The following is a 26,657-nucleotide window of genomic DNA, read 5'->3' on the forward strand; positions in this document are numbered from 1 at the left end:
CTGCCCAGAGAAGTTGTGGAGTCTTCTTCTCTGCAGATTTTCAAAGCCCACCTGGACACATTCTTGTGCAACCTGATCTAGGCAAATCTGCTTTTAAGAGTGAAGCTAGAGTAGATGATCTTCAGAGGTTCCTTCCAACCCCACCATTCTGTGATTACATCAAAGTATGAATGCTGATTTACATAATCATAAGTGAGAAGGAAATTCAGTGTGCTATTTCTGCAAGTGAATTGGCCTTTCTTGCATGTTTTGCCTGTGAGCAGTACTTACATAACAAATAGCAGCTAGCTCCTGACGCAGGATACTCGCCTCCAGGCTTGATGTTGTTTTCATTGGATTTACTCCATTGTCATAAACTGTAAACTTAGTTCCCATAAGATTTGATCTATCAAAAAAAAAGAAATTGGAAATTCCAATCACCATTTGTCACTAACATTGCCTGAGACATCTATCCTTCACTGCTTTGTAGCCCCAAAGGGAAGAGAAATAATACAGAGTACAAATAGTGGTTCATTCTAATCCCAACTAAATGGCAACTTCTGGATTAAAGGCCAGAACACAAATGTAAAGGTACAGTAAGGCAGAGTATACTAAAGGTTCCTTATGATTACACTCATGGTATCTTGCAAACCACCAAATTCAAGAAAGCAATTCAGGAGACACTCAGGTGGGGCTCATTTGTTTGCTTGGATTTTAAAACATGTCTACTCTCTGCAAACTATATGCCTGCTTACCTGACTGGTAACTCCATTAGAATACAGAGAGTGATTTTCATAAAGGTATAAATGAGATCAGCCTTTATTACTGACATGGAGATGACACCAAGGAGTGCAAAATACAACTCTCAACAACATACTAAACCCACATGAAGTTTTTAAGGCCAGGCTGGATGGGGCTCTGAGCAACCTGATCTAGTGTGAGGTATCCCTGCCCATGGCAGGAGGGTTGGAACTGGATGATCCCTGTACTCAGCACTGGTTAGGCCACACCTTGAGTCCTGTGTCCAGTTCTGGGCCTCTCAGTTTAGGAAAGATACTGACTTGCTGGAATGTGTCCTGAGAAGGGCAACAAAGCTGGTGAGGGGTTTGGAACACAAGCCCTATGAGGAGAGGCTGAGGGAGCTGGGGTTGCTTAGCCTGGAGAAGAGGAGGCTCAGGGGAGACCTTATTGCTCTCTACAACTACCTGAAGGGAGGTTGTAGACAGGCAGGGGCTGGTCTCTTCTCCCAGGCAACCAGCACCAGAACAAGAGGATACAGTCTCAAGCTGCACAGGGGAGGTTTAGGTTGGATGTTAGGAAGAAGTTCTTCACAGAAAGAGTGATTGGCCATTAGAATGGGCTGCCCAGGGAGGTGGTAGAGTCACCATCACTGGAGGTGTTTAGGAAGAGACTGGATGGGGTGCTTGGTGCCATGGTTTAGTTGATGAGATGGTGTTGGATGATAGGTTGGACTCGATGATCTCAAAGGTCTCTTCCAACCTGGTTAATTCAATTCTATTCTATTCCATTCCATTCCATTCCATTCCATTCCATTCCATTCCATTCCATTCCATTCCATTCCATTCCATTCTGTCTTTGAGGTCCCTTCCAACCCTGACAATTCTGTGATTCTGTGCCTGCACTGCAATAACTAGTGAATGACATTGCAAGATCCACACAGGCAAAGGGCAATTAGCAGCACAGCCCCTTTGCTCAGGCACAGACAATCTAAACACACATTGAGAGGTTCCACATAGGTATCAACAGACTGAGGTTTGATGGGGTGACAGACAAAAGAAACATGTGGTGCTGAAAGAATTCCACTACTTGCAGATAACTCTAATGAGGAGTTGAAGAAATGGGGGAAACCAAATAGATTTTCAGACTATGTAGCAGACAGGACTTCCCTTCTAAGGTGTTCATATCCATAGGGGCTAGACACAATCTACTTGTACGCTTCTGAAAAGCCCATCAAGACAAACTGTGTTCAACCCTTGAGAAACTGGCCTTTAAACATTCATTCTAATAAACTTTTAACAAATATTACTCTCTTTAATATTATTTGTATTAACTAAGCATTACCTTTAATAAAATGTGATCTTGTAAGTACTTGAGACATTTTGAAAACATGCATTGGATACTGGTGAGCTTTAAGACCATTATCAGATGATGTAGTGAAGCCTCGAATGAATGAAGTCACCGTGGCTTACAGGCTCATTTATTTCAAATGAAGTTTATAATATAAAGAAAATTCTTAGATGTATCAGTGTTTACCTCAGTTTACCAATAAAACTCTCTCCACCTCGAGACAGGTCAGTTGGATCTATGGAGATGAGGTAATTAGAGGTTTTACTCTTCTTTCGTTTCCTTCCAGCTAACAGAAACACCTAGAGCAGTGCAGAAAACCAAACCATATTTGAGAATGCCAAAGGGGTTAGCACACACCACTCCCTGCTTTGATATAAGGTAAACCATAGGCAGTTTTTCTATCTTCCAGCATCATTAGCAAAGTAACAGAAGGTCTCCTGGGACTTAGCAAAACCAGATAAAAATCTGGAAAGGCAAAGTGACTTCTCGACCACTGAGTCCATTATTTACAGCTTTATTAATTAAATCTGACCTATTTTATTGAATTTTTCATTCTAAGTTGCTCTGTTGAATTGCAAATAGATGCTTTTCAATGCTAGAGGATGCAGAGAGCCCCAGATGCTGACTGTCACATAAAGGTGCCATGCATGGATTCTTTAAGGCCAAAGCTTAGACGAGTGAAGAAAGGCAGTAGAACAAAGTGCTACTGTTGTTTTGCTTTTGGAAGACCAAAGGGTAGATCTCAGTGAAAGTGAAAATATGTTTCAAATATAACATTGTATTTCATTTGCAAGATGTTTTGGGTGTGTGTGTTTTTAAATATTCAGATGCAACTGGTATGCCATTCAAGTTATTTTATGACCTTTTTACCATGCTCCCTTTCCAAGTGGAGGTAATAAGTGGGGTACATCCCTCGGTCCATTCCCTTCTTGTCTCTTGTGATTCTGCATTTGACAGTGACACCCTGTGGGGCAGGTCTTATGGCAAATTCCTCCAGATCATCGACATCTATGAGAGGCTCATTTGTGGAAGGGCTGGGGGCTGAGGCTGCTTCCTAAAACAGAAAGCAAAAGTCAGGTTTCCCCCATTCTGATTTACAAGACTACAAGCACACAGGAATAACATTTGTCAGTGTGGTGGTGAAACTGCCACAGTCAGAAGCTGCACTTGAAAAAAAAAAGTAAAACAATAGGCATATTGTCTTCTCCATTCTGACCCCTCAGCAGCCCTGGAGGCACCTTATCATACTAGGGATCTCTTCCCATCCAGCTGGTCAAGCTCTTGGCTGCCGAAGGCCCAGGGAGCAGTTCTCTGTGCCACTGATGCTCAAGAAACGGACACATCTGGCAGAGCAGAACAGTGCAGCTGCACAGGAAGAGTGCTGTAACGTTAAGAAGCAAACCCTGGCTCATACCTTCCCATCTCACCACACTTCTTTTTTCAGAAAGACCATACCCATGGACAGTGATGGTCTTTGATGAAAAGAAGAAATAGGAGAGACAGATTAAGCTAGACAGAGATACAACAGAGACGAGAAGTTGGTATGGTATGTAAAAGAGTGGGACACCATTAAACTGGTTTAACAAGACCTTGTGATTTAGAATATTTGAACAAGCCAAAGTCTTAGTTTATGTTTTGATGGTAATAGGGAGAAAAGGGTGGGGAAATGCTCAGAAAAAGGCAATAGAAACAAAAGATTCTTCTAAGCACCTGCAAGAAGCAGAAAGGTAAATACCTACTGTTTACCTTTTTCTTCAATCAGGTTCAGACAATATTTGTTATTCTTTTCTCCAAGTCATTATTTTCCTTGTTTCCTCCTATGAACCCTGGGAGCTACCACAATAATCACCTTGGAGATACTCTAGTGCTTATTAAAATCAAAACTAGAAAGCCAGGCCTATCCTGACTGCAGTCTGAAATCACACAGCATATAGCAGCCTGCATGCTCCTTCTCTGGCACTCAGCCCCTACCTTATTGGATTTCTTGCTCGTGGCAGAACCAGGCCGGGTGTTACTGTTTAACTGTGAAGAACTGGAGCTGTCTTCATCCTCCTCATCTTCTTCCTCATCAAAATTCATGCTGCTTGAAATGCCTGAGGAGAAAGCAGCACACTTGTATGAAATACTAACACATCAAAGCTGCCCATACTTGCTGTAAATCTTCACTGATGACACTGCTGCCAGGGTGTGTGTGAGGGAGTTCACTGTGAGAGCAGTGTACAAGGGGGTGAGAGTACCTGCCCTGAAAAGCCAGAACATTTCAGCAAATGAGAACAGAAATATCATGGTTTCAGTCCACAGAGAGGTTCTAATTACCCAGTGATACAGGAGCAATATCCAGTAAGGAATTCAATTCAGACCTTCTTCATCCAATAGAGTGCTTCAAACACAACACAAAATTCTAAACCTGAAATTGGAGCTGAGTGGACAACCCAGCACAGCCATTTGGAAACCTTAACAATTAAAATACAAGCCCTTCTGCAGCACACTTTTAAGTGTTCCCCTGTGATCTGATGAAGAGCAGATCTTAGACTGAAAAATGTTCACATCAAGGAAATGTTCTCATGCATATTTATTTAATGTAAAATCAGTATCAGCCCAGGCCAAAGGAACTGCCTTACAGCACTTAAAACTCTGACTTTAGAAGATTTCCAAACCTCAGACATTTCAAAGGGAAACACAACTTTGAACATCAAATAGAACCTAGCAGCAGAAAGCATCAATAGTGGGACACAGGCCAGACCTAGTTTTTCAAGGAGTATCATGCAGATGAAGCCATCCTGTGTGCAGGTTCAAACTCTTAAGTTTCACATATTAGAGGCTAACTACATAATACTTTTTCCCTAAAAACCCCAAACAAACAACAAAATCCCCACCAAAACACTCGATTCAGAATTTCCACTCTCAGTAAGTTCAATGCAGAAGGATGCAGAGATTTCCAGAGCCAAGCAGCATGGGCGCCATTAACTTTTTCCTTCTGTACTTACCAGGAACATGATCCAGGGCGACAAGACTGGATTGGGATGTGGAAGAGGACCAGGATGTATTTGCATGGGGATCTGGGAAAGGAAAAAATCCATGGGCTTGATTTTGCAAACCCTTAACTGAGTGAACAAGCCTAACTTGCCAACAGGACTCCACACAGGGCTGAAGGTTTACTGGATGGGGCCATAATGCTGCTGCTTGAATTCTCAGTCTTGGATATTTATCTTTCTGCACAAAAAAAAATATTCACCTTATACCTGCTGCCACCTTCTTTTTTAGTACTTTCAATCAAGTCAAAAAGCTGAAGCTTCAGAAAACATCATCCACACTAAGCTGCTGTGCCACAAACCCTTCTGTGTACAACGTGAACGTGCCCTGCACAGGAGTCCTTTGCTCTGCTTCTCAGTTCTAACACACAAAATAAACCACCTGATAGACACAAGAGATATACATAGATTCCACACAAATATTCACCCAGTAACATTGAAAAAAAGTATTCAGATGGCCCAAATCCCTGTGCCCAGCATCATCTTGGGCTCTCTAAGCTGTTCTCTAACTTCCAGGGTTATGCAGAGAGATTTTCATAGGCAGAGACTGAACCAAAATAATGTACGGAAATCTAAACATTAGAGATAGTATCAGTAATGGTTTTTTTCTTCAGTTAAAATTTGGAACAGCATAAGAAAAAAGACACCAAAAAAGGCATTTAAGCACTTTGTATGTTATTGCTGGATAATGAAACAACACCAAAGCAGTGAGAGTAAGTGTATAAAACAGAAGCACATGTAATGCTGGTATTCCCTTTAGCTGCATCATGAATGGTCTTGTTATTCACTTCTTCGGTTCCTCCACTCTGGACATAAACCACACAGCATGACAGCAACAACTTTCAATAGGATCTGGTTATGCAAGGGAGGCCTGAGTTCACAGGTCAACAGATATTTTCAAAGCCTGTAGAACTCACTCATTATTAATCACATACTCATTAATCACAAACGTTATTTCTTAATAGTGACAACCACATTCTAGTCAACTAAGCATGGGCAACAGAGACAGTCCAGGCCCTCAGCTGGCAGTTGTGCAATAAAGCCACGCTTCATAGGCAGAGTTTATTTCTACTGTCGTCGCCAGCATGTTTGTGGTGAAAATTCTGTGCCCGCCTCAGAAAAGTCTGCATTCCTGACCTGTGGGGAAGAATCCCTCAGAGAGCCCTGTTCTGGTTTTGAACTAGAAATCAAATCTGTTCCTTCCCCAAATCTCAAAGCACTTGTAACTTCAGGTGGTAAAGAAGAGCTAACACCACATTTTTCTTTCCAGAGCCATATTGCAAACTGATAAATGTGAAGAATAAATGTTAGTTTTCTGTGTTAAAACTTAGGGAAGTCTGCTTCTCTCCTTGTGACTCATTTGCTAGAGAGGAACTTGACATATTAAGAGTTCTGAAATCAAAAGGCTGAATATTTGCTGTAGGAAAAAAAATTCTTCTAGTATGGCAATTTCCAACAGATGGAGAAATCAAAGAAAACATTTGGCATTTTCTTGCAAGTGGTATATTCTTCTCACACTCAGGTAGCCTATAACCTCTTGTCTCCTAGCAGAACTTGGCTCACTGGGGAAGCAGACATATGCTGAGAGAGGCTTCTCTCCACCAAGTTAGTGTCAAAGAGCAGAATGGGCACGAATCAGCGCTCCACAAATCTGATGGGAGCTGACCTTTCCCATTAGGACAGGGGGACATTTAGCTCTTGTGCTCTGCTTTTGCTCCTGTTCCATGCAAGAGAATGACTGATGTGAGACAGCAATTCTAAATGCTTTTCAGACCTAGGGGGACATGCTAGTAGGGACCCCCGGGAAAAGCCTTAGCTCAACATAAAGTTTCCCATAAACACCTGGATATTCAAAACTTTCTAACAAGCCTTCTCTGCTGGGATGAATTCACAAACCACATATGCATGGTAAAACCATTTTATGGTGGTGTTGCTAGTTGCAGTCTTGTCTTAATACCTTTCTTAGTGTCTCATAGAGCGTAGCTCTGTTGTTAATGAAATTAAGAAACTTCAGCATTCTTTCTCTAAAAAGAACCCTTCCACCCCTCCATGACCTGAAGCATACTCCCCTCAATGCCTGTTCTGCTCAAGGAGTATGCTGAGGCCTGGTGAAAAAAGGTCATATTGTATGTTTAAGAATATGAAGCGACAAAGCAAAACAAAATCAAATCAAAACAAACACACAAAAAAATGCCCATCCACTACTTCTGTTAAAAAGCTAACCAAAAAAATAAATAAATGTGGGGAATAAGAATATATCTTAGCCTGGAAAACCCATCAAAAAATAGAAAGGTTCCCCAGAGTAAAAATCTGAGTGTTCTGACCTAATTTGAGAAATCTGTTGATAGGTTTAAAGTCAATCAGCTTTAGTAAGTAGTGTGCCTGATGATTAAATATTCTGAGCCACAGTCTAAGGCAACACAATCACCACACAGATCAGAACCTGTTAGTCATGCCAACATCCCTCTGACTCAAATGCCCAGGAAATACCACACTTGAAGAAAATCTGTCCATTTCAGCTGAAGTTGCTCACATCTGCAGAGTAACGTCCCCCAGAAAACGAATCTTAGTGACAACTGCTCTGCAGACAAGAGGCGGGCATTTAGGTATGAATGGTCTATTCTGGGTGAGTCAAGTTTGCACTTACATTTTGCTCTTTATACACAAAGAGTTGATTCTTAAAGCATCAGAGCACTCTTGGCTTGAGCCATCTTTGCTTCAAAAGCAGTACACTGAGGAAGAACAACTCCAAAGCAAATGCCTTCAGAAAAAGCTTTGTGAGGATTTTAGGATTTTCTCTCCTTCCTACTGTTAATGCCTAATGAGAGATAGTAACAGTACAGGAAGGAAGAGACAGATGCATGAATGTGTACACACACAATCTCTATCTCCCAAATCATGCATGCCTCTAGAGAGAAAAAAAAAGACCCAGAACATTCGAGATCTATGCATAGGAAATGCTGCAGAATACATAGTGCTGTAATTTTCACCTCTGAAGCATGAGCACACATCATAAAACCATGAACAACATTTAACTGACAACACAACTAAAAGGAATATCCTGAGTGTTGCTATTCCATACTCTATTCAACCCTGAAGGAAGTGATTTCCAGAGTTGTACAATACAAAAATGTGAACAGATGGGTGTGAGCATTAGCATCTGCCTGGTACCTTAATAGCAGTGCTGCAGTGCAGATGGGAAAATCACATCCCTGAGAGCCTGAGAGCTCTTGTTCCTTGGGATGAGAGAGAACTTGATTATAATTTTTTGAGATAACAGAATAAACCAAACAGGCTCTAATGAGAAGAAACACAGAGTAACAATGTGTGCTTAGGCTAGGGCTGACAATAGGAAAAGGAGGCAACACACATAAAGCAAATAATGAGAAAATGAAGGCAGCCTGAGGGACTTACCTTTTTTCTGCATTGCTGTTCTAAGGTCTTGTTTGCTTTGCTGTTGTTGGCCACTAGCCATTTTCTCTCCATCATCCTCATCGTGGCTAGACTGCCCAACAGTAAGAATCTGCACTTGACTTCCTATCTTCTGAACATCATCTTGAAAAGCAGCTGGGCCATCAATCCCTGTCAGACAACAGCAAAAGCCTGTGTCAAGAAGTTAATGAAAAGAGAATTGCTCACTCCCCAAATCCATCTTTTCTAAGAATCAGAGGTTCACATTCAGTAGCATTTCTAAACAAGCCTGAACTAGCCTCCAAGGCAAACATCTTACTTCCCACATATTGCACTTGAGACTCTCCAAGAGGTAATCAGGATTTCACTGCTGCTCTCCTCACCCCCAAAGCACACCCATCCATGCACCAGAAACATTGAAAATTAAACAGAAAAGGAATTCACTGCAGAGGAATGACGAAGAAAACAGATACAGCTTCCACAAGGACAAAGCAAATGGTCCAGAAGCAGATATACCTGAGTCCCAGATTATGCCATATCCCCTAATAAAGAACATGGCTATTATGAAATGATGCTTCAAAGTTTCAGAAACCTGGAAAATTCTCAAGTAGGTCCAGCAGTGCATACAGCAGGAAGAGCACCACATTAAAAAGCTCAAATGTGCTCACTGAACTAGTAAATTAATATATAGTTAAACATCAGTGTGAAACTATAAAGAAGATAATATATATTCCCTGGAACATCTATCTTCTCAAATGTTCAAATCTGGAGCAGGGACAGTCCTGGGCAGCCCTTGACAGGGGCATGCGACTAGACAGTGCCCAGAGGCACCTGCTAGCCTCAGCTATCCTGGGATTCTGTGCCATCTGAAGACAGAAAAATGAAAATGCAGGGTGGTGTGTGTTCTTATCACAAGCCAACTTCATTTGCTTCTTTGGGAAAGCAAGTTAAAACATCAGATTGCAAATGTACTTCCTCTCTTAGTTAAAACTTAGTTCTGGTATGTATTACAAAAATAACTGTATGAAAAGGCACTTTTGCACCAATACAAATGGTAATATTTACATGTGCAGATACAGTAAACAACATAAGCCTGCATAGTGCTGCTCTTCTGAAATTTTTGTTAACAGGCAAGCAACAGTGTGAAGAATTAGCAAGCATTACAAAGAGTTAGCTCACTACAAGAATACTGTGCTGCTCACACCAAACAGACCTAAATAAATCCTGTAAGAAGAAGCTGCAGGGATTTGGATTTTTTCAAACTGTGGCCTCAAAAATAAGTCTCCAAGATTACCGTTTCACCCTGCTTTATGAGCAGCTGTCAACTTGCATTAAAACACAACTGGGTGATACATTCAGCACACTTAACGGTACCTTGCCACGCTTGCTGCCACTGCCACTGCAATATGAAGCAGAAGGGGAAAAGGGAGCAGTCCACACCCTCAGGAACAGGAAGAGCACTGGCTGTGTAACTACCTAACAAGATGCAATCTGACAATGCAGAAGTATTAAATTCACAGAGCTGAAAACTACAAGGATTTCTTGACTCATCTGTATCTTATTTGGCAACTTCTGCATCAGCTCTGTAAATTCTTATTTGTTTATAGTAAAAGTAACAACAACAAATAAACAGTATGTCCATCCAACCTTGAAGGACTAATTAAAGTCCATAGAAACGTTTCTCATGTCTTTGTAGGATGTCAATTTCAGATAGAAGCTCTGTGTGCTGTAGAATGAACAACTGAATTTCCTATGTTGCAGGCATAATCCGGCAGTGAACAGAATTGCATTTTATTTTATCTCAGGATATGCATTACAGCAAAGGTGCTCTAGAACAGACAGGTTGCTGCTCAGATCCATTGTGGTATTTATAACAGCTTTAACCATATTAAACATTACCATTAAAGTGGCTGCCTAAAGTTAGATTCTTACGTCAGCACTCTGAATTTCACAAGCATCCATGAGCTAACAAGATGCTCATACCACAGGCATACCTGTCTAGCCACTGAGTAAGCTCTGGACAACAAAAATCTAATTTTGAGAACCTATTTCAAAAGAAACAAACCACCTTAATTATTCTTCTTCAGAGTAGACATTGATCTGCAGCAAATGAAATGCCTTTGACAGTGTTAGAAATTGCACTGAGGCTGCTTTTTACTGATGCTTGTGGAACATCTGCGCTCACATCCCGTGCTGTCAGGAACATCATGTATTATTAGGTGTCAGGACAAAGGCTACACTGGCAGGTCACACTTTTAGAGAAGAAAAATCAATTTCACTATTCTAAAGAGTGCATCACTGGTACAGTGTGTGATTAAGCATTATGAATGGTTCCACTGGTGACCCCATTTAAGGCAACGGAAGATGTAGCCATACAGAGAGGAGGGAAAAAAAGAACTTCTGCTGCCTTAGAATACTGTGGATGGTTCATGGTAAAAGCAGCAGGAACTATTTAATATTTGTGGGTGTATGCACATCTTTGTAGCTACACATATATGTGCAAAATAGTATTAAATGCAAGCATGCATACACACTCCTTTTATTCTATCATGCAATATAACTCATAGTTTGAAACAGAGCTTTACCTTCACCTACCTAATGGCTGAAAACACTTCCAAGATTGCATAATTAGGATACTCAAGGTGGATCTCCACCTATGTTCTCACTTTCTTTGCCTCAATGACTCCCTTTCACCCACCCACCAACTGGAAGGGTGGTTCGCTGTGCAGTAAAGCAAATCATTAATGTCTGTAGTTGTGAGTTTCCCAGTTTAAGGACAGGGTCAAAAGAGGCAAAGAACCTGAGTGGGCTGTGCCAAAAAGCAAGTCTTTATCGCTACAGTCAGCACTTTTACATCTTTTCCCAAAATACAGGTAGGAAAAAATCCTGACAGAGATGTCCTTGAATACTTGCTAAGATAAAAACCAAAATTTTTATGAGGCAACTGTGAAGGAGGGCAGGGAGGAGAAAAGAAGACTGAAACAATCCCCAGAATATCAGTCCCTTCAGTAAAGGCCTTCTGTTAAACTTTGACATGGCCATGTCTCAGATTTAACCCTGAGGTACCAGAAATGAAAAACAAGAGATAATGGAAAAATTGCAACAGAAAACTGGCATTCACTGGCATTTCCATCCTATCAACTACTATTTATCAATGCCTGTATTCTGTCACCACCTAAAATCTTCTAAACGGTATTTATGATGTGTGAGAAACAACTCTAAGCTTTTGTTCACTTCACGATACCATAATATGCCTGTCTGGAATTTCAGCTTCTAAATTAACCCAAAATCTATTCAGTCTCACTGGATTTAGTAAAGACAATATATTTCAAGGATATGAAGTCAAGACCTTGTTTTACTCTTCCAATCTAGCTGTTAAGGAATTCTCTTCATGGCATACAGTTGTCTGTCCTACAGCTTCAGCAGCTTTCTGCTGAAGTTTCCAACCTTTTTGATATGTCCTATAGTTAGTTGGTAGAATGACTGTATACAAAGACTATTGCTAACACCAGATCAGGTCACTAAAAACAAGTTCTTGAGCACCCAGCTCTACATTCTCTTTAATGCAATCTAGACAGCTGCGGCAGGAACTGTACTTTCATAAATCTATATCCTAGGGAGGCCAGAATGACTTCTTCACAGTCAAGGTCATGTGTTGCCAAAGCACAACCTGAAGGGGTTGTCAGATCTAGAAATAACAGGACTTTTCTTGGTGAAAACTCACTTACTGTTTCTCCTAGCCTTTCTCTTTAACATGTAGGGCTGCCAAGATAAATCCACTCTGCATGAACTTCCCTCCTACCGTCAGAAAGGAAGTGTTGTAGTGAGAAATGATGCTTCTTATCCAACAAATGGCGCTGCGTTCTTAGTCAGCCAGTGTTAATGTAGTTGCTTGTTTCATATAAAAATGGGACAGGATGCACAAATCAAAACAGACAGACAGGCGTGAAAGGGAGAAAAGAAACACGGAAGAAGCCAACTAAATCAAAACATGAAATAGCCATCCTGGCAGGAAAAGTGCTGTGTGCCAGAGCAGCTCGTTTGCTTTCTGACTCTCATAAAGACGGCAGGGAGTACCCAACGCACTATTTACATTTCATGTGCAACATAAGAGAAAAACTACTGGGAAAGTGTTGTTTATCTAGCAATTTTAAACACATCCAGATTCCTGATTTCAGGTGATGAAACTCTCCATTCATAATGCCTATGGCAGTGTGTGAAGCAGTGCACTTCAGAGCATGTTTTCCTATGATGCACTTACATGCTAGAAGCACAAGAGTGCTAGGAAACAAAAGAAGACAAAACAAAACACACAAAGCCAATCACAATCAACTTTTCACAGAATGCTTCCTGACTTTTCATATCACAGTTCACTTTCTATTAATTCCTGACTTTGCATGGTTTTCTGATTTTTTTTAAAGGTTCCATTTTATCTTCCTGATTTGTTTTTGCCTCTTTTATTGCACACAGCCCAAACCAAACACTTTTATCCAGTGTATTTTTTAATTTCTTCACAAATCTATACTGTGGGGAAAAACAAACAAACAAACAAGCAACCTCACAGCACTATGTAGACTCCTAGAATGGTCTGGGTTGGAAGGGACCTCTGAAGGTCATCTAGTCCAACCACCTATGCAGTAAGCAGGCACATCCTCAACTAGATCCCCTGCTTACTGTAGCTGTAATACTTTCAGGAATCTCAGTTTTTAAAGGCTCATCAAGGTATTTGACACCCAAAGATGCTCTGGGTTTGTATTTGTAATACTATGCAGAGTGCATACTTTTCAAAGGTCCCTGCTGCAATTGTTTTCCCTTTACTCTTCTATTGAACCAGATTCACAAATATCCTTATTCATGCCTTACAAGCAGCACCAGAACAAGAGGACACAGTCCCAAGCTGTGCCAGGGGAGGTTTAGACTGGAGGTTAGGAGGAAATTCTACAGAGAGAGAGTGATTGCCCATTGGAATGGGCTGCCTGGGGAGGTGGTGGTGTCACCATCATTGGAGGTGCTTAGGAGGAGACTTGATAGGGTGCTTGATTGCATGGTTTAGTTGATTAGGTGGGTTGGATAATAGGCTGGATGTTATGATCTCGAAGGTCTCTTCCAACCTGGTTTATTCTATTCTATTCTAGTCTAGTTCTATTCTAGTCTAGTTCAGTTCTATTCTATTCTATTCTATTCTATTCTATTCTATTCTATTCTATTCTATTCTATTCTATTCTATTCTATTCTATTCTATTCTATCTCAAACCAGAATTTGCTCCACTATCTCCATTGGAAAGACAACCATTTTACATCATAATTTGTTACATTAGGATTTTATTTCCAGTATACTGAGAATTATGTCAAACAATAAACTGAGCGACCAAAGCTTTCAGAAATACCAGTTTAATGAGCTAAGCTACTGGAAAATGTCATTAATTTACTGCATATGTAGGCTTTGTCCCACAGAAGTGATGCTTTGGTTTAATAATAGGCACAGTGTATATTGGATACCATCATTAAGAATGAAATACCAGGAATAATCACAGATGTAGGAAAAAAAATGCTGAATATCATACTAACTATCACGGAATTACAAAACGCACTGACCCCAAGCTTGAGAGAGACAACCAGCTCTACATGAGCAATTAGCCACATTCTTTTTCTTGCTTTATGTCAGCATAACCTCATTAAACCTAATATTTCCCTCGCATTTGTCTTTAGCACATTGTTCTGATCAGAGCTTCATCGTTCTCCGAGCCACTTAAAAAAGCATTACACATCTAAGACCAGCGTATGATCATTATGCTACGGCTTCAAGAGCTCCTCATGTATAATTCAACAATTTTTGCTCTGAATTAGCTTATTATTCATGGGATCTGGTCTAAAGGATCCTTTTTCTTAAAGCAGAAGGAGCTTGGCTGTGCTTAGAAAGGTAATGCTAAATACTAACAGAAGCCTTTAAAATGCTATTTCAGCACGTAAAGTGCATTCGCTCCCCAGCGCTCATCCTGCTTGTTTCCAGGACATACAAAGGTTACAGTGAGAGTAGTCACAGTGGAGATGAAGCCCTAAGCCACTGCAAAGCTAAAAGCAGAACCTAAAACCTCCAAGATGTGGTCTAATTACCAATGAACTTCCCCCAGCAAAATCTCTTGTGCCACAAAAATGGCAAAAAACCATTTAACCTTCATCCATTTTCCTTAGTTTAAGTCATTAGCAAATCCATCCAATACTATTATAAAATCTGGGGGGTTTAAGAGTCATTAATCTTAAAAATAGAGTAATTTTAAAAAATAACCAAAAAAAAAAAATCAAGTTCCACTGCAGGGTTCTGCTACCACTTGCATTTTCTTCCTTCCTAAATGATACAAATCATCTGTGTCTGTAGCGGATTGATCAATAAAATTCCTCAGCATTTGGTTTTACTTTCTCATCCAACAATAAAAGATTTTCCTAAGGATTAAGGATGCAAGACTAGAAACCCAGACGGAATCCTCTGCAAACAGTCCAAGTTTGCAACACTATGAAAGGTAAAACAAACATGATTCCAAGGGTGAAATGATACATGAATGAAGGGTTAAATATTAATGTCTGGAAAAAGGTGAGCTGGATGAGAAGGTGCTACATGTGTACTTTGAATATCTTGTAACTGAGAGGGATGCTGTTATTTTAGATTTATTGGTCATCATCAACATAAACTTTAGGAGAGGAAGTACTCAAAATTTTCTTTAGTATAATTGATGAATAGCACCTCTATCCAGTGGAAACGTCCATCTGATGCAACTACTGGGCTGAAGGCTGAGAAAGACAATGCACAGCATAGCAGAGCAGGATGAGCAGCCGGAGCAGGGGATTCTACAGCTCACAGCACTGGTTTCCAACACCCAGAGCAGGGAGGTGGTAGAGTCACCATCACTGGAGGTGTTTAGGAAGAGACTGGATGGGGTGCTTGGTGCCTTGATTTAGTTGGTTAGATAGTGTTGGATGATAGGCTGGACTCAATGATCTCAAAGGTCTTCTCCAACCTGGTCTGGTCTATTCTATTCTATTCTATTCTATTCTATTCTATTCTATTCTATTCTATTCTATTCCATTCAGTATGCAAAGTTCTTGGACTGCATGAAGTGGCCTTGCTTTCACTGACACAACTTGCTTCTATTAAAATATCCCAGCATTCGCCTGCTTGGGGAACTTTCCAGAGAATGAATCAAAATGTTATTGTCATATGAGCAAAATACTGGGTGTTACCTGCTGTGAGATGATAAAAAAATTGTACAACTCCTTCATGTAAGCACACATTGTTCATGGACTAATTTGCTTGTATCTAGCAGGTAAGTTTGAAGAGCTACCCAGTCAGCACACCACCGGCATGCACATGAGCAGCGTCTGCCTAACAGCCCTGGAAATCACACCTCAAATGATTACTGCCTCCTGCTATGTGCCTCACTAGGCCTGCAACTAGGATTTTGCTCATGGAATATTTTAGTCAAGAGTTCATCAGAAAACTGCCTATAAAACACGTGAACACATGCACACATCGGTGTTATACAATGCAAATGTGTCAAATCAAACCTGCTGTAACTGACCTGCACAGTCTCTTAAGTTCTATGCACAGCATGAACACAGACGCCTCATAAAAGCAAAGCAGGCATTATACGAGATGAAACAGCCTCAAGGTTATGCAGTAACCATGATTTAAGAACTACCCTGCACAAGGTTCAGTTGCATCCTAAGGTTTTCTTCTAAACTAACAAAGAATTTTCATTCTTCAGCAGGACGTAGTTCAAAGTAAAATTCAGCATCATTCCCTTTCTCTTCACTTATTTTGCCAACGCTTTTTACATTCAGTTTATTTTACCTTTGACTTTTACTTTTACTTATGATTTTAAACCTAGGAATTGACACACACCATCTTTTTTTTTTCCCCCAAATATATGAATAAAGTCTTTACTTCAGCACCAGAGTCTAAAGCTTGGCTACCCTAGGGCTTCCTTTGAAGCCAGAGAGGCACAGAGACACTGTAGATTTGGATTTCAAGAATTAAACTGCAATATGCAAAGGATGTGTAAAGGATCTTGATAAAGTAGGGTTAAGTCCTGCAAAATCACTACAGATAAGCCTCAGTATTCTGACCTCAATAATTACTTTTGTTAATCAATGTTATCTTTAAATACACTTGTCAAGGACATACAATTTTCTTACATAAGCAGCGATGAACAAACTGTTGGACATACACAAGACACGCATACAGTACCATTTGGGCAGGAGAATGTTACAAGTGGCCTTATCCAAGAATTCTTGGAAAGGTATTTGTTGTTAGTCATTCACCATCTAATAAAAAGAAACTGTATGTGGCACAAAAAACTTCTCTTATTTTGTGAGTGTAAATACATACCTCCAAAGCTGCACATCACTTCTTTGATCCGGTCTGTGCAGCTGAAATAGCAAACCTAATCATGGCAACGTCATTTCTACCTACCTTTTTGTCAATATCAATAGTGCACTTTGCTTTTTTAGCTACCTAATCTTACCCAAAGTCATTGCAGAAGATTTTTTCATACTAATGTATTCCACAGGATGGGGTAGAGCAACACTGAAGTAACAGCTTGAAGAACCCCTTTGAGGATGTTATCTCATTTTTGTTCCAATGCCCACTTGACCTTTAATTTGTATAGTTTAAACCTCAGTAAGAGCCTGATTAGAAATGACTGCAATTTCAGGCTGTTACTCCAAATTATATTGCATGCAGATAATCTAAAGAACCACACCAGGGTAAGATGGTTCTCATTTCTTTTAACAGTGCAGAGAAACACCAGCAGCTTTCCATCAGTACTTTTCCCCTCTGCAACATGAAAAAAACACTCTCCTTTGGAAAAGACTCAGTCTTACAGGTTCTAGTCAGCCTTCACTCCCAGGCTGTATAAGTAGAGACAAAGACCAAGTCACTCCAATCTCATACACATTTCAAGAAATTACTTTTAGGCAATTTTCAGAAATTCAAAGAAATTTTAAAACATTAAAGAAAAATTAAAAGAAGTAATTTGCAATTAATTCAACATCTGGCATTGCGCCACATGCAGCTAACCTTTGTGCTTCCCTTTTTTCTCCTTTCTGGTGCTGCCACTCTGGCAGCTCGCAGCTGCTGCCTTGGTTTTTTTAGCTGGTTTCGGAGCTTGGGCATCCACTACCACCTTTACATCCTCCTGCTCGGCCTCCTGCACTGCTTGAGAGATTCAGGGTACCCCACAAAAAAAGAAAAACAGAGAGAGAAAAAAGAGAAACAGAGAGAGAGAGAGACAAGAGAGAATGAATTGAGGACGCTGTGAAGGCATAAAAGAGTAAGCAGACTTTGGTTGGTATTCCAGAAATTCATGCAAAGAGGAGAATCAAATACATCAGAATTTGCAAAGCTACTGTAAAAAAACCTGAAAGTGCTAGGTTAGCTGGGATGTATTTCCTACTTTTTTTTTACCTCCTTCCAATAAAATACCCACTCTTAACTTTCAGGCCAAAAGTGACATCAGAATATTAACGTGCTGTCGGGCTATTACAGGAAGCACTTTTCCTCATAATAAAACTCTGCCAGACTGGTCGTCAAAAGTGGCAGCACAAAGGCAGAAAAAAAATAAAAATGTCTGTAGACTTTGCAGCTAAGCCCTTAAAAAGGAAACAGTAGAAGCTTCTTTTTGAAACACATCTTGCACAGCTGTATCTGACAAGGTACGAGGGGTAGAATGGCCAAGCCTTTATGGGGAAAATGAAACCCACGATGCAATTAAAAATTCCTCCTACTTTGTAACATACACAAATTCGTTCCTTAGAAGTCTCAACATAATATGCTTGGCATAAACTGTCAGTGTCAGTGCAATTGATGCAACATGAGCCGGGTTTTGAAGTAAAAAGCAGCTTTGTAATTTTCCTAAAAGCATGACACACTTTGAGGTCAATATTTGAATTTGTAAAAGCAATACGCACACAGGAACTCTTTCTTCTGGCCAGGCCAAGCTTTGAAGTGAAATAATACTGAGTTTACAAAGGCAATTACCTTCATGAAATGCATAAAGGAATCATCAAACTTCATGCCCCAAACCAAACAACCTGTAGGTGGGCACTGAGAGATTTTGGTGCTAGCTGCTGCTCCCTCTTTATTGCTAAACCCCACTGCTTTCACGTGGCAACTGTGGTTTGTCTCAAAGGAGTTAGCACTTAGGGCCTCCCACCATCCTCTTCTTTTTACCAGAACTAAAGTGCTTTCTTTAAAAGGATTTTAAAAATCCACTAAGGAACCTTACTGGCAAGAAATAGTTATCCCTAAAATTACTTCAAAAATATCCCAACAAACTTCATGAAGCCCCAAAACACCAACTGATGCTCAAAGACATGGGGACTGCCAGTAAGCTCTCTTTGAAGGGGGACATTCTCCCCAGGCTTCTGCTCTGTGAGGCAACTTTTCTGTTTACCAAATCCTTCACGAGCCATGAATAGCAACAGAAAAACCAAGAAGATTCTCAGAGGAGGAAGATGAAATGGATTTAGCCACGTCTGTATAGACTGTGGCTTACAGACGCACAGCTACCCACCCCAGCACAGCAATCTGTTATCAACAGTGTCACATTCACAACACAACGAGCATCTGAGGCACTCAATAAACACACATACTTTTTCCTCATTATGCAGAGGAAGAGTTCACATTTTATAGGGGATATACATTACATTAGTAGAGGAGTAACAAAAGCCCAAAGAAACAGATCATCCCTGCCCAACTCCTGCCTTTATCATACACTAATCACAAGACCACAGTCCCATCGTAGAGCGTGAAGGAGCACTGGAAATTAGTAAGACATAAGCAAAGGAGTGAGCACACATGTGGCAGTTTAGGCTGGGTGTCTCCTGTTACTGCCACATAAGCTACACCTCCAGCATCCCAAGGGTCCAACCCAGTAGGTAGACACAGGAAATAGTATATTTCATGCCAATAATATTCTGCTCCCTATAAATCCATCTGCAAAGAAGGCATTCTCTTCCTCTTTCTTCCCTCTCTGCTCCTGTGGGAGATGCTGCCTATTGGGTAACATTGGGGAAGTTATCTCAAGGCCTCCTGGGGGAGGGAGCAGCCTCAGACCAGGCCAGCCTGATATGAGCCTAACAGTGGGGGGAGGAAGAAGGAGCCCGGGGGTTTTGGGTATACCCTCAGGTGGGGAGATTGGAAGTGTTGGGAGGCTTTTGGGTGTGCTACAGGGGACTCTGTACACTTTAGGATTCTTTTGTCACTATGCTCGTAGCTTCTGTAAAACACTTGCTGCTTTTCCATTTAAACTTTCCATCACTTCTGCAATCCATTTGTGAGAGTGTCATTCTTTTGCCCCTTTCTTGGGGCAAGAGAGGATTTGCCTGGTCTCAAACCAGGACAACATAGTGGGGCGGAGAAAAGGGCACAGAAAAGACAGTACACCAGGTCCCAGTTTCCTGGGCACAGCAGCCTGGGACTGAGCAGGAAACCAAAGATTCTCCACTCTACAGTGTTTAAAAACTCTGTGATCTGCCAGCCCAGAAATCTATCCTCCAGTTGTGGCTCAGTCGCTCTTCAAAAACTAGTGTGTGCTTTTTATTTGTTTAAAGATTATCATCCACATTATAATTAAATTCAGTGCATTACAAATTACCTATATTAAATAACCAGACAGTTCTCCAAATTAGTTTAAATATGGCCCTATTCATTCATTTAGATGAAGCATCATTTACTTGGTCCAAAGCAATGATTAATCAGCAAAGGATGAAACATTCTGACATTGTTAATTGAAGACTTAAAGACTTATCTTCACTATCTTGTCAGCCATCCTTTGATCTAACATGTAAAAGCCTGAAGCTTTTTTGAATTACTTTTGTCTCATAACTTTGAGCAGGAGGTGTCTCAATGGGTTTCTGGTACGGGGATGGAGGTCCAAAGGGCAGAGAGGAAAATGTTTTCATTGCTTTACTCTCTACAAGGCAGAGAACAAAATTTCAGTCCAGTAGCCCTTTTGAGCATATACCATCACTGCTGTCTATAGTAAACAGGACCTTCAGATGTAAGTGATGGAGACTGCAAATAAGATTTAAACTGTAATGTGCAGATATTGCAGCTGGGCACATGAAAGGGATAAGCACAGAATCTCCTGTTTCTAAAGATGCTTTTTGAGCTTTACCATTACATTTAAAGCACTGTCTAAAATAATTCCAAATCTAACACCAAAATACCATCTCCACCACAAAACTTAGCTATGAACTATTCACCAAAGAGCAGGCCTCAGCTAATGCACATCCAGTCACTAATGTTTTCTCTTGTGACTGTACATACCAATGAAATGATGTAGTTTTGCTACTGGAGGTACAAATTCAGTTCAAGACAGCACAGAGTCCCAGGGGACTTGGCTACATACTTGCATTTAAGCACAGGATAAGCACTGGTCTCCCCTGTCTGTAAGTGCTAACTCCTCACGTGTACAGGCTGCCCACTGCAGTGCAGTGCATAAGAAGCTTAAGCAGCACAGCAGTTCTGTCAACAGGGAAAGACAACACTTTGATCCTTGCTGAGGAGCAGAAAAGGCAACACTTGGATCTTTGCTGAGGCATGGGCAATGAGCTACCTTCTGAAGCCTGCTGACCTCCAGAGAGAGGTCTATGGACCTGGCTTGCTCAGTGAGACCAACAGATTTACATATGTGGAGCAAAGTAAAAAAAATCTGTTTTCTGTTTCCAGTACTTTCTCCTGCCCTGGAGAGATGTGAGAATGACCATTTCTAATACCCTCTCTGTACTCACTCGGCAGCTGGTCATTAGCATGTGGAGCTTTGAACTTACTGAACCATCACTCCTCCTAGTCTGCCTTTGTGGAGATGAAGCAATTCAGAGAGGCAGTGTTTATCCCCAACTGTTCTGTCAGGGATCAAATGTCTCCCCCTCTGCCCTTTGCTACATCTTTGGATCACTAAAGAATAGTCTGACAAGAATTCTCTTTCTCAGCAGGATAGGAACCTTGAGGCAAACTCTAACCTGCATTCTCCACAGGCTCTAGATAGCCCCATAAAACAATTTACAGCTCCCCAACAAGAAAGCCTGAATAAGGGAAATGAGATAAACTGACCTCCCTAGATAATATTCACTGTTACGAGAATGATTGTGTCCTTAACTGGATGTGAAAACCTTAAATGCAGCTGTACAAGGATGGCATTTCAAATACTGTCATTTAAAAATCCATTAACTTCAGTACAAAAAAGATGACTTTGTAGGCAACTTTAAAAATCCCTATTGGTAGTTATCTTAGAATCATAGAATCAGTCAGGGTTGGAAGGGACCACAAGGATCATCTAGTTCCAACCCCCCTGCCATGGGCAGGGACACCTCATACTAGATCAGGCTGGCCAGAGCCTCATCCAGCCTGGTCTTAAACGCCTCCAGGGATGGGGCTTCAACCACCTCCCTGGACAACCCATTCCAGGGCTTCACCACTCTCATGGTGAAGAACCTCTTCCTCACGTCCAGTCTGAATCTCCCCACCTCCAGCTTCATTCCATTCCCCCTAGTCCTATCACTACCTGATATCCTATGAAGTCCTCCCCCAGTCTTCTTGTAGGCCCCCTTCAGATACTGGAAGGCCACAATAAGGTCACCTCGGAGCCTTCTTTTCTCCAGACTGAACAGCCCGAACTCTTTCAGTCTGTCCTCATAGGAGAGGTGCTCCAGCCCTCTGATCATCTTAACAATAGGAAACTACATTTGAAAATCTAGCCCAATACTCCATACACCTCACCTTAAATTATTAACATCTTTACTTAAAAAACACCCCAAACCCTACAAAACCCTAAGATTTTCCTTTCCTATTACATTCTTTGTTTTTACGAGAATTTGCATTTACCCAAGACAAAAATGGAGAAGTATCTGCTGTGGTGAGAGAGAATTTCAAACAGCAAATAACACTGGACTCTTGGATCTGGTGTTTTACTCCCATTTGGACTGCTAAATTGTAAGAAATAGTTTTGAGACGTATGGCAAGCTTTCAAATAAAGCACTAACATGCTTTTAGTCTTAGTGTTATTCATCCATGTTTAACAACTCAAGTGCTGACTACCAACCTCGCTACAGTATTGGAAAGAAAGCATTTTGGAGGAGACAAAAAACACCAAAAATTCTGCTATTAATTCAGGATCTGAGCTGGAATGAAAAGAGGAACAACATACAAGAAATAGTCTATTAACAGAGCACAGGTGAGTAAAGAAGAAGCAGAAAAGGGCAATGTCTTGGCCTAACTGCTATAAGTAAGAAAAAGAAGCCTGAGTTGGACAACACTGCATGTCACAGGGTTAAAGCTACAAAGCACTACCAAACAAAAGGATGCCATTTGTCATTAAGTGAATAATCTGAGATGCAGACAAATCAGAATTGAAAATAATATTGAAAGATACTTATCCACAGGTATTTATATAAATGAATGAAAATTAAAAGCATGGGTTTCCACCTGGCCTTCATGATACCTAAACTCCCTGCAGTTTACGTATCTAATACTGTCTTGACCAGACTGGTTTTGCAAAGATGAAAATATTCCAAAGTTAAAATGCATATGAACAGGCTGAGAAAAAGGAACAAGTGCATGAGAACCTGGTGGTGCTTAAGGACATTTTTAAAAGCTCATTGTTGTAAGGAGATTTCCTCAAAAAGAACAAAGGGAACAATAAACAAAAGATTCATCTTAACCCCTACATACCTGGTCTCTGACCCTGGGGAGAGGGAAAGAAAAGGGAGCATGTGAAATGGAGAGTTAATAGCATTGAATTAGACTCTTTAGGAAAGCAGACAACTAATGAGGAAAGCTAAAATTATCCATGAAAAAGCTATGCCTGGAAGATTAAGGACAGTGAGAAATTACATAATTATTTTGTGTTCCAGGGCTCCGAGGGCACGATTAGGCTTTAATTGCCCTGATGAGCTTCCCTAAGAGCTTAGTGATCCACTGGGGTTAAACCACAATGCATCCAGTCCCTGCCTATGGGCCACAGACTCTATTTCAGCTCAGCCCAGGGCTGTGCTATACCTATGCTGCTTCTCAGCTGTCTCTTGGGAGGACCCTATGCTGTGCTGTAGGGAGCTCATCTGCTTGATGGACCCTTTATATGTATACTGCAACCTTATCTCCTGGCCCCATTCCCTTTCTGCCCAGACTGAGCACCGTGGAGGGCTCTGGCCCCAGTTCATCCTTTGTCATGTGTGGGACTGAAGAGAATCCCATTAGCAGGGGCAAGCTGTGTCCACCATGTTTGAAGCCTGTGGGATGGAGCTCCATCTGCGAGGGCATTGCTCATGCTGGGGTCACCCTCACCTCCTGGCCACTGCTGCCCCTGCATCCTGAGTCTGTCAAGGACAGCTAGTTGTGAAATAGTAACTGAACATAAATATACCTCAAGTGGAACTTGAAAGCAAAGAGAAGGGAATTATTCAAGGAATTTTGAGGAATTGTCTCTAAACTAACTTCTGAAATCTTTCAGTACCAAGGACCACAAAAAGACCTCTAAACCATTTGTTACCCACTGCGCTCTGATCCTTGCTGCCAAGTTAGTTTCGTTTATTTTGGAAATGTACTAGCACAGCAGTCCTTACTGCACTAAAATCAAAAAGATGCTTTAAAGGATGAAGGTGAAGAGCTGAAAGGGAGATTTCAGAATATGTGCTTATTGGAAGTTAAGTATCTTGCCCACATGATACTTGGAGTGCTGCCTGATCTCTCAGTATTAATAGTCTGGTGCACAGAACATTGCTTGCTATCTTCAAAAAATAAACTAATACCTTCTCATTTCAAGGTCACTGGGAAAGAGAGATGGCAAGAGACTCTTTTGATGAACACACAAATATCTGGGTCTTTAAATTAACGGTTAACTGATGTAATTTTACAAAGTGACAGCTTGATACTCATCAGAAAATTCTCATCATTCATGGTAAGGCAGCAGAATGACACATCAAATTTAACAATCCAGAGCTACAGCTTATCATCAGAAGCCTGTTCCAACACACAACCATGACATCTAAACGTGCTGCCAAATGTCAAAGAAGGAAAGCACGAAAGTAATTTTGCCTTTCTTTTTTTCCCCATCGTTAATCTAAATCTCTAAATTGGAAGTTGCTGCGAAAATTACTCTGAATAGCTAAATGAAAACATTTTTAATTTCAAGTCTTTAAAAAAAAAAGAAAAAAAGAAAAAAAGAAGAAGCCACAGCTGCAACAAAGTATGGTAATATTAATGAAAGCATCTCTGGCACTCATTCAAATCTCTGCTGTCCTCAATGCCATGAAAAGAAAAATCACTCCCCAGTGGAAATTCACCTTTTCCACCGAAGCGAAGTTACTCTTCTCTGTAAAAATTACCTTTCATCATCTACATTTAAGGTAATTAAGTGACGTAATTAAATTGTTGCAGTAACCAGCATATCTGTGCATGCTGTTTGGCTCCAGGAATGCTCAGCATGTATTTGCAATCCAAACTGAAAAGCAGCGTGCTCATAGCGCAATTTCGCAATGTCATATCAGGCTAAAATGTTTTGTACAGGTTTTCAACAAACTTCTCAAAGTGAGTGGTGGAGAGCTACATGAAAACAAACCAGCAGATATGACTGCAAGGCATTACAGAATGGCAGCAATATGTCCTTATGAAGGACACTGAATTTAAATGAGAACACAAGAAAGAGAAGACAAACCAATTTGTAAGTGATCTCTCCTTCACAGTGGGATTAAATTTATTCCAGTGAATAAATGACTTTGTGGCCTTTTAGATGCAATGTGAACTTAACAGCAATACAAAATGTTGTTATTGGCTCTTATTTCACCATTTATAATGATGAGATAGTGATCAGATTGCATTTGGTACTGCAAGAGACAGAGCTATGATTTGCAATAGTAACAACTGGAGTCAAACATCATGGAAGTTAATGGAAGGATATCTATTGCTTGAAATGGCAGGCAGATAGTTTAGGCTCTTATCTCCATGTGTGATGCCCAAACTAGGTCACTACCTTCATTTCAGTGGGGGAGGGGGAAGAAAGAAAGAATTCTGCATCCATCATGTTACACAAACACTTCCTGTTACCTCCATATGCATAAGTTTGTCCTGGACTTACCCAGAAATGCTGCCATGAAACTGTTTCTCCTACTAGTGTGCCTGTGCTCCCAGATGCAGAGATTATAAAAGAAGAGGTTCTGTTCCCACGAAATATATCTTTATAATCCTTTCCAAGTAACAAAAGCAATTTCCTGCGCACTTAGTCTTACCTGATCTAAGGATGCTGACATGCAAGTACTGTGTTACCACCAGCTAATGCTCCAGCTTTGACTAAGTGCTCACAGACCAGAGTGCCAAGGATTCATCTTCTCTCCCGTTGGCCTGTTCAACCTAATTCCCGTTGGTTCCCACAGATAATTCAAAGGCTTTTGTTGTTATTAGTTAATTAGGCATTATGCCAACAATTCTAAAAAGATGTACTACATGCAAGTCATTTACAAGCTACAGTATCTGAAAACCTTTACCTGCAGGAGAAATATGAGCAGGAACTTAGAAGAAATGATCCCTCTGGAGACTTGTGCATGGTGAATTATGCAGAGCACTTCCTCAGTGCAAGGGCACCCATTTCCTTCAAAGTCTCAGGGCACTCAGGAATTGCTAGTAACACTTGGCAGGGAACAGATACCATTTTATCCTACTAACATGTCAGCTCTCTGCTTTGAAGGTATCCAGTCAAAAATTATGGTCATCCTGGCAATACTCCTCTGTGGATACATGCTTTCAGCAGAGCCATTTTGTTATTTACTAAACTAACCAAAAAGAAACATGTTCAGACTAAATCAAACTGCTCTCACCATCTTCAATCCTGCACAGCACAAACGTAGGAAAGCCACATCTGCATTATCCCTTTTGTCAGCTGCCCCAGTTGAGCTCAGGCACAGCTCTTAGTCAACATCCCTCCATCCTACTGCACTTTAGATCTATTTGCACTTCCCTTTGGCTCCAAGCTAGATGAAGTAAAATACACATGCAGCCAGAGGATCAGCAGCAATCACACTGCAACTCCCTGCAGAGGTTCAAAAGCAGCCAAGGGCTCTTTTATATGGAAAAACTTAAGATTGGTTCATCTAGCAAAA

At 40.8% G+C, this 26,657-nt stretch overlaps 2 protein-coding genes across 9 annotated transcripts in view; one reads left to right on the top strand and one right to left on the bottom strand.

Moving 5' to 3' along the window:
- Positions 1–16,757, top strand: part of RIC3 (RIC3 acetylcholine receptor chaperone) — a 63,804-nt gene extending 47,047 nt beyond the window's left edge. Inside the window, exon 6 of one of the 2 annotated variants that reach the window (XM_068148053.1) lies at positions 15,830–16,757. In XM_068148053.1, coding sequence (XP_068004154.1) covers positions 15,830–15,948 — 119 coding nt within the window. In that variant the 3' untranslated portion in view covers positions 15,949–16,757. Of the gene's footprint in view, positions 1–5,057; positions 6,364–15,829 lie in introns of those variants that run through there. The other variant, XM_068148056.1, reaches the window with a different exon arrangement.
- The window catches only part of TUB (TUB bipartite transcription factor), a 135,645-nt gene that overhangs the window by 7,300 nt on the left and 101,688 nt on the right, over positions 1–26,657 (bottom strand). For 2 of the 7 annotated variants that reach the window (XM_068148042.1, XM_068148044.1), the window contains exons 4-10: positions 17,584–17,721; positions 8,514–8,681; positions 5,055–5,126; positions 4,039–4,160; positions 2,930–3,121; positions 2,254–2,366; positions 271–385 (exon numbers count right to left, since the gene is read on the bottom strand). In XM_068148042.1, coding sequence (XP_068004143.1) covers positions 271–385; positions 2,254–2,366; positions 2,930–3,121; positions 4,039–4,160; positions 5,055–5,126; positions 8,514–8,681; positions 17,584–17,721 — 920 coding nt within the window. The remainder of the gene's footprint in view (positions 1–270; positions 386–2,253; positions 2,367–2,929; positions 3,122–4,038; positions 4,161–5,054; positions 5,127–8,513; positions 8,682–17,583; positions 17,722–26,657) is intronic. The other 5 variants (XM_068148043.1, XM_068148045.1, XM_068148046.1 and 2 more) reach the window with 5 other exon arrangements.

This window comes from Melanerpes formicivorus, unplaced genomic scaffold (genome assembly GCF_026170545.1).
Source record: "Melanerpes formicivorus ecotype bairdi unplaced genomic scaffold, bMelFor1.0.p_v2 SCAF_16, whole genome shotgun sequence".
Taxonomy (NCBI): Eukaryota; Metazoa; Chordata; class Aves; order Piciformes; family Picidae; genus Melanerpes; species Melanerpes formicivorus.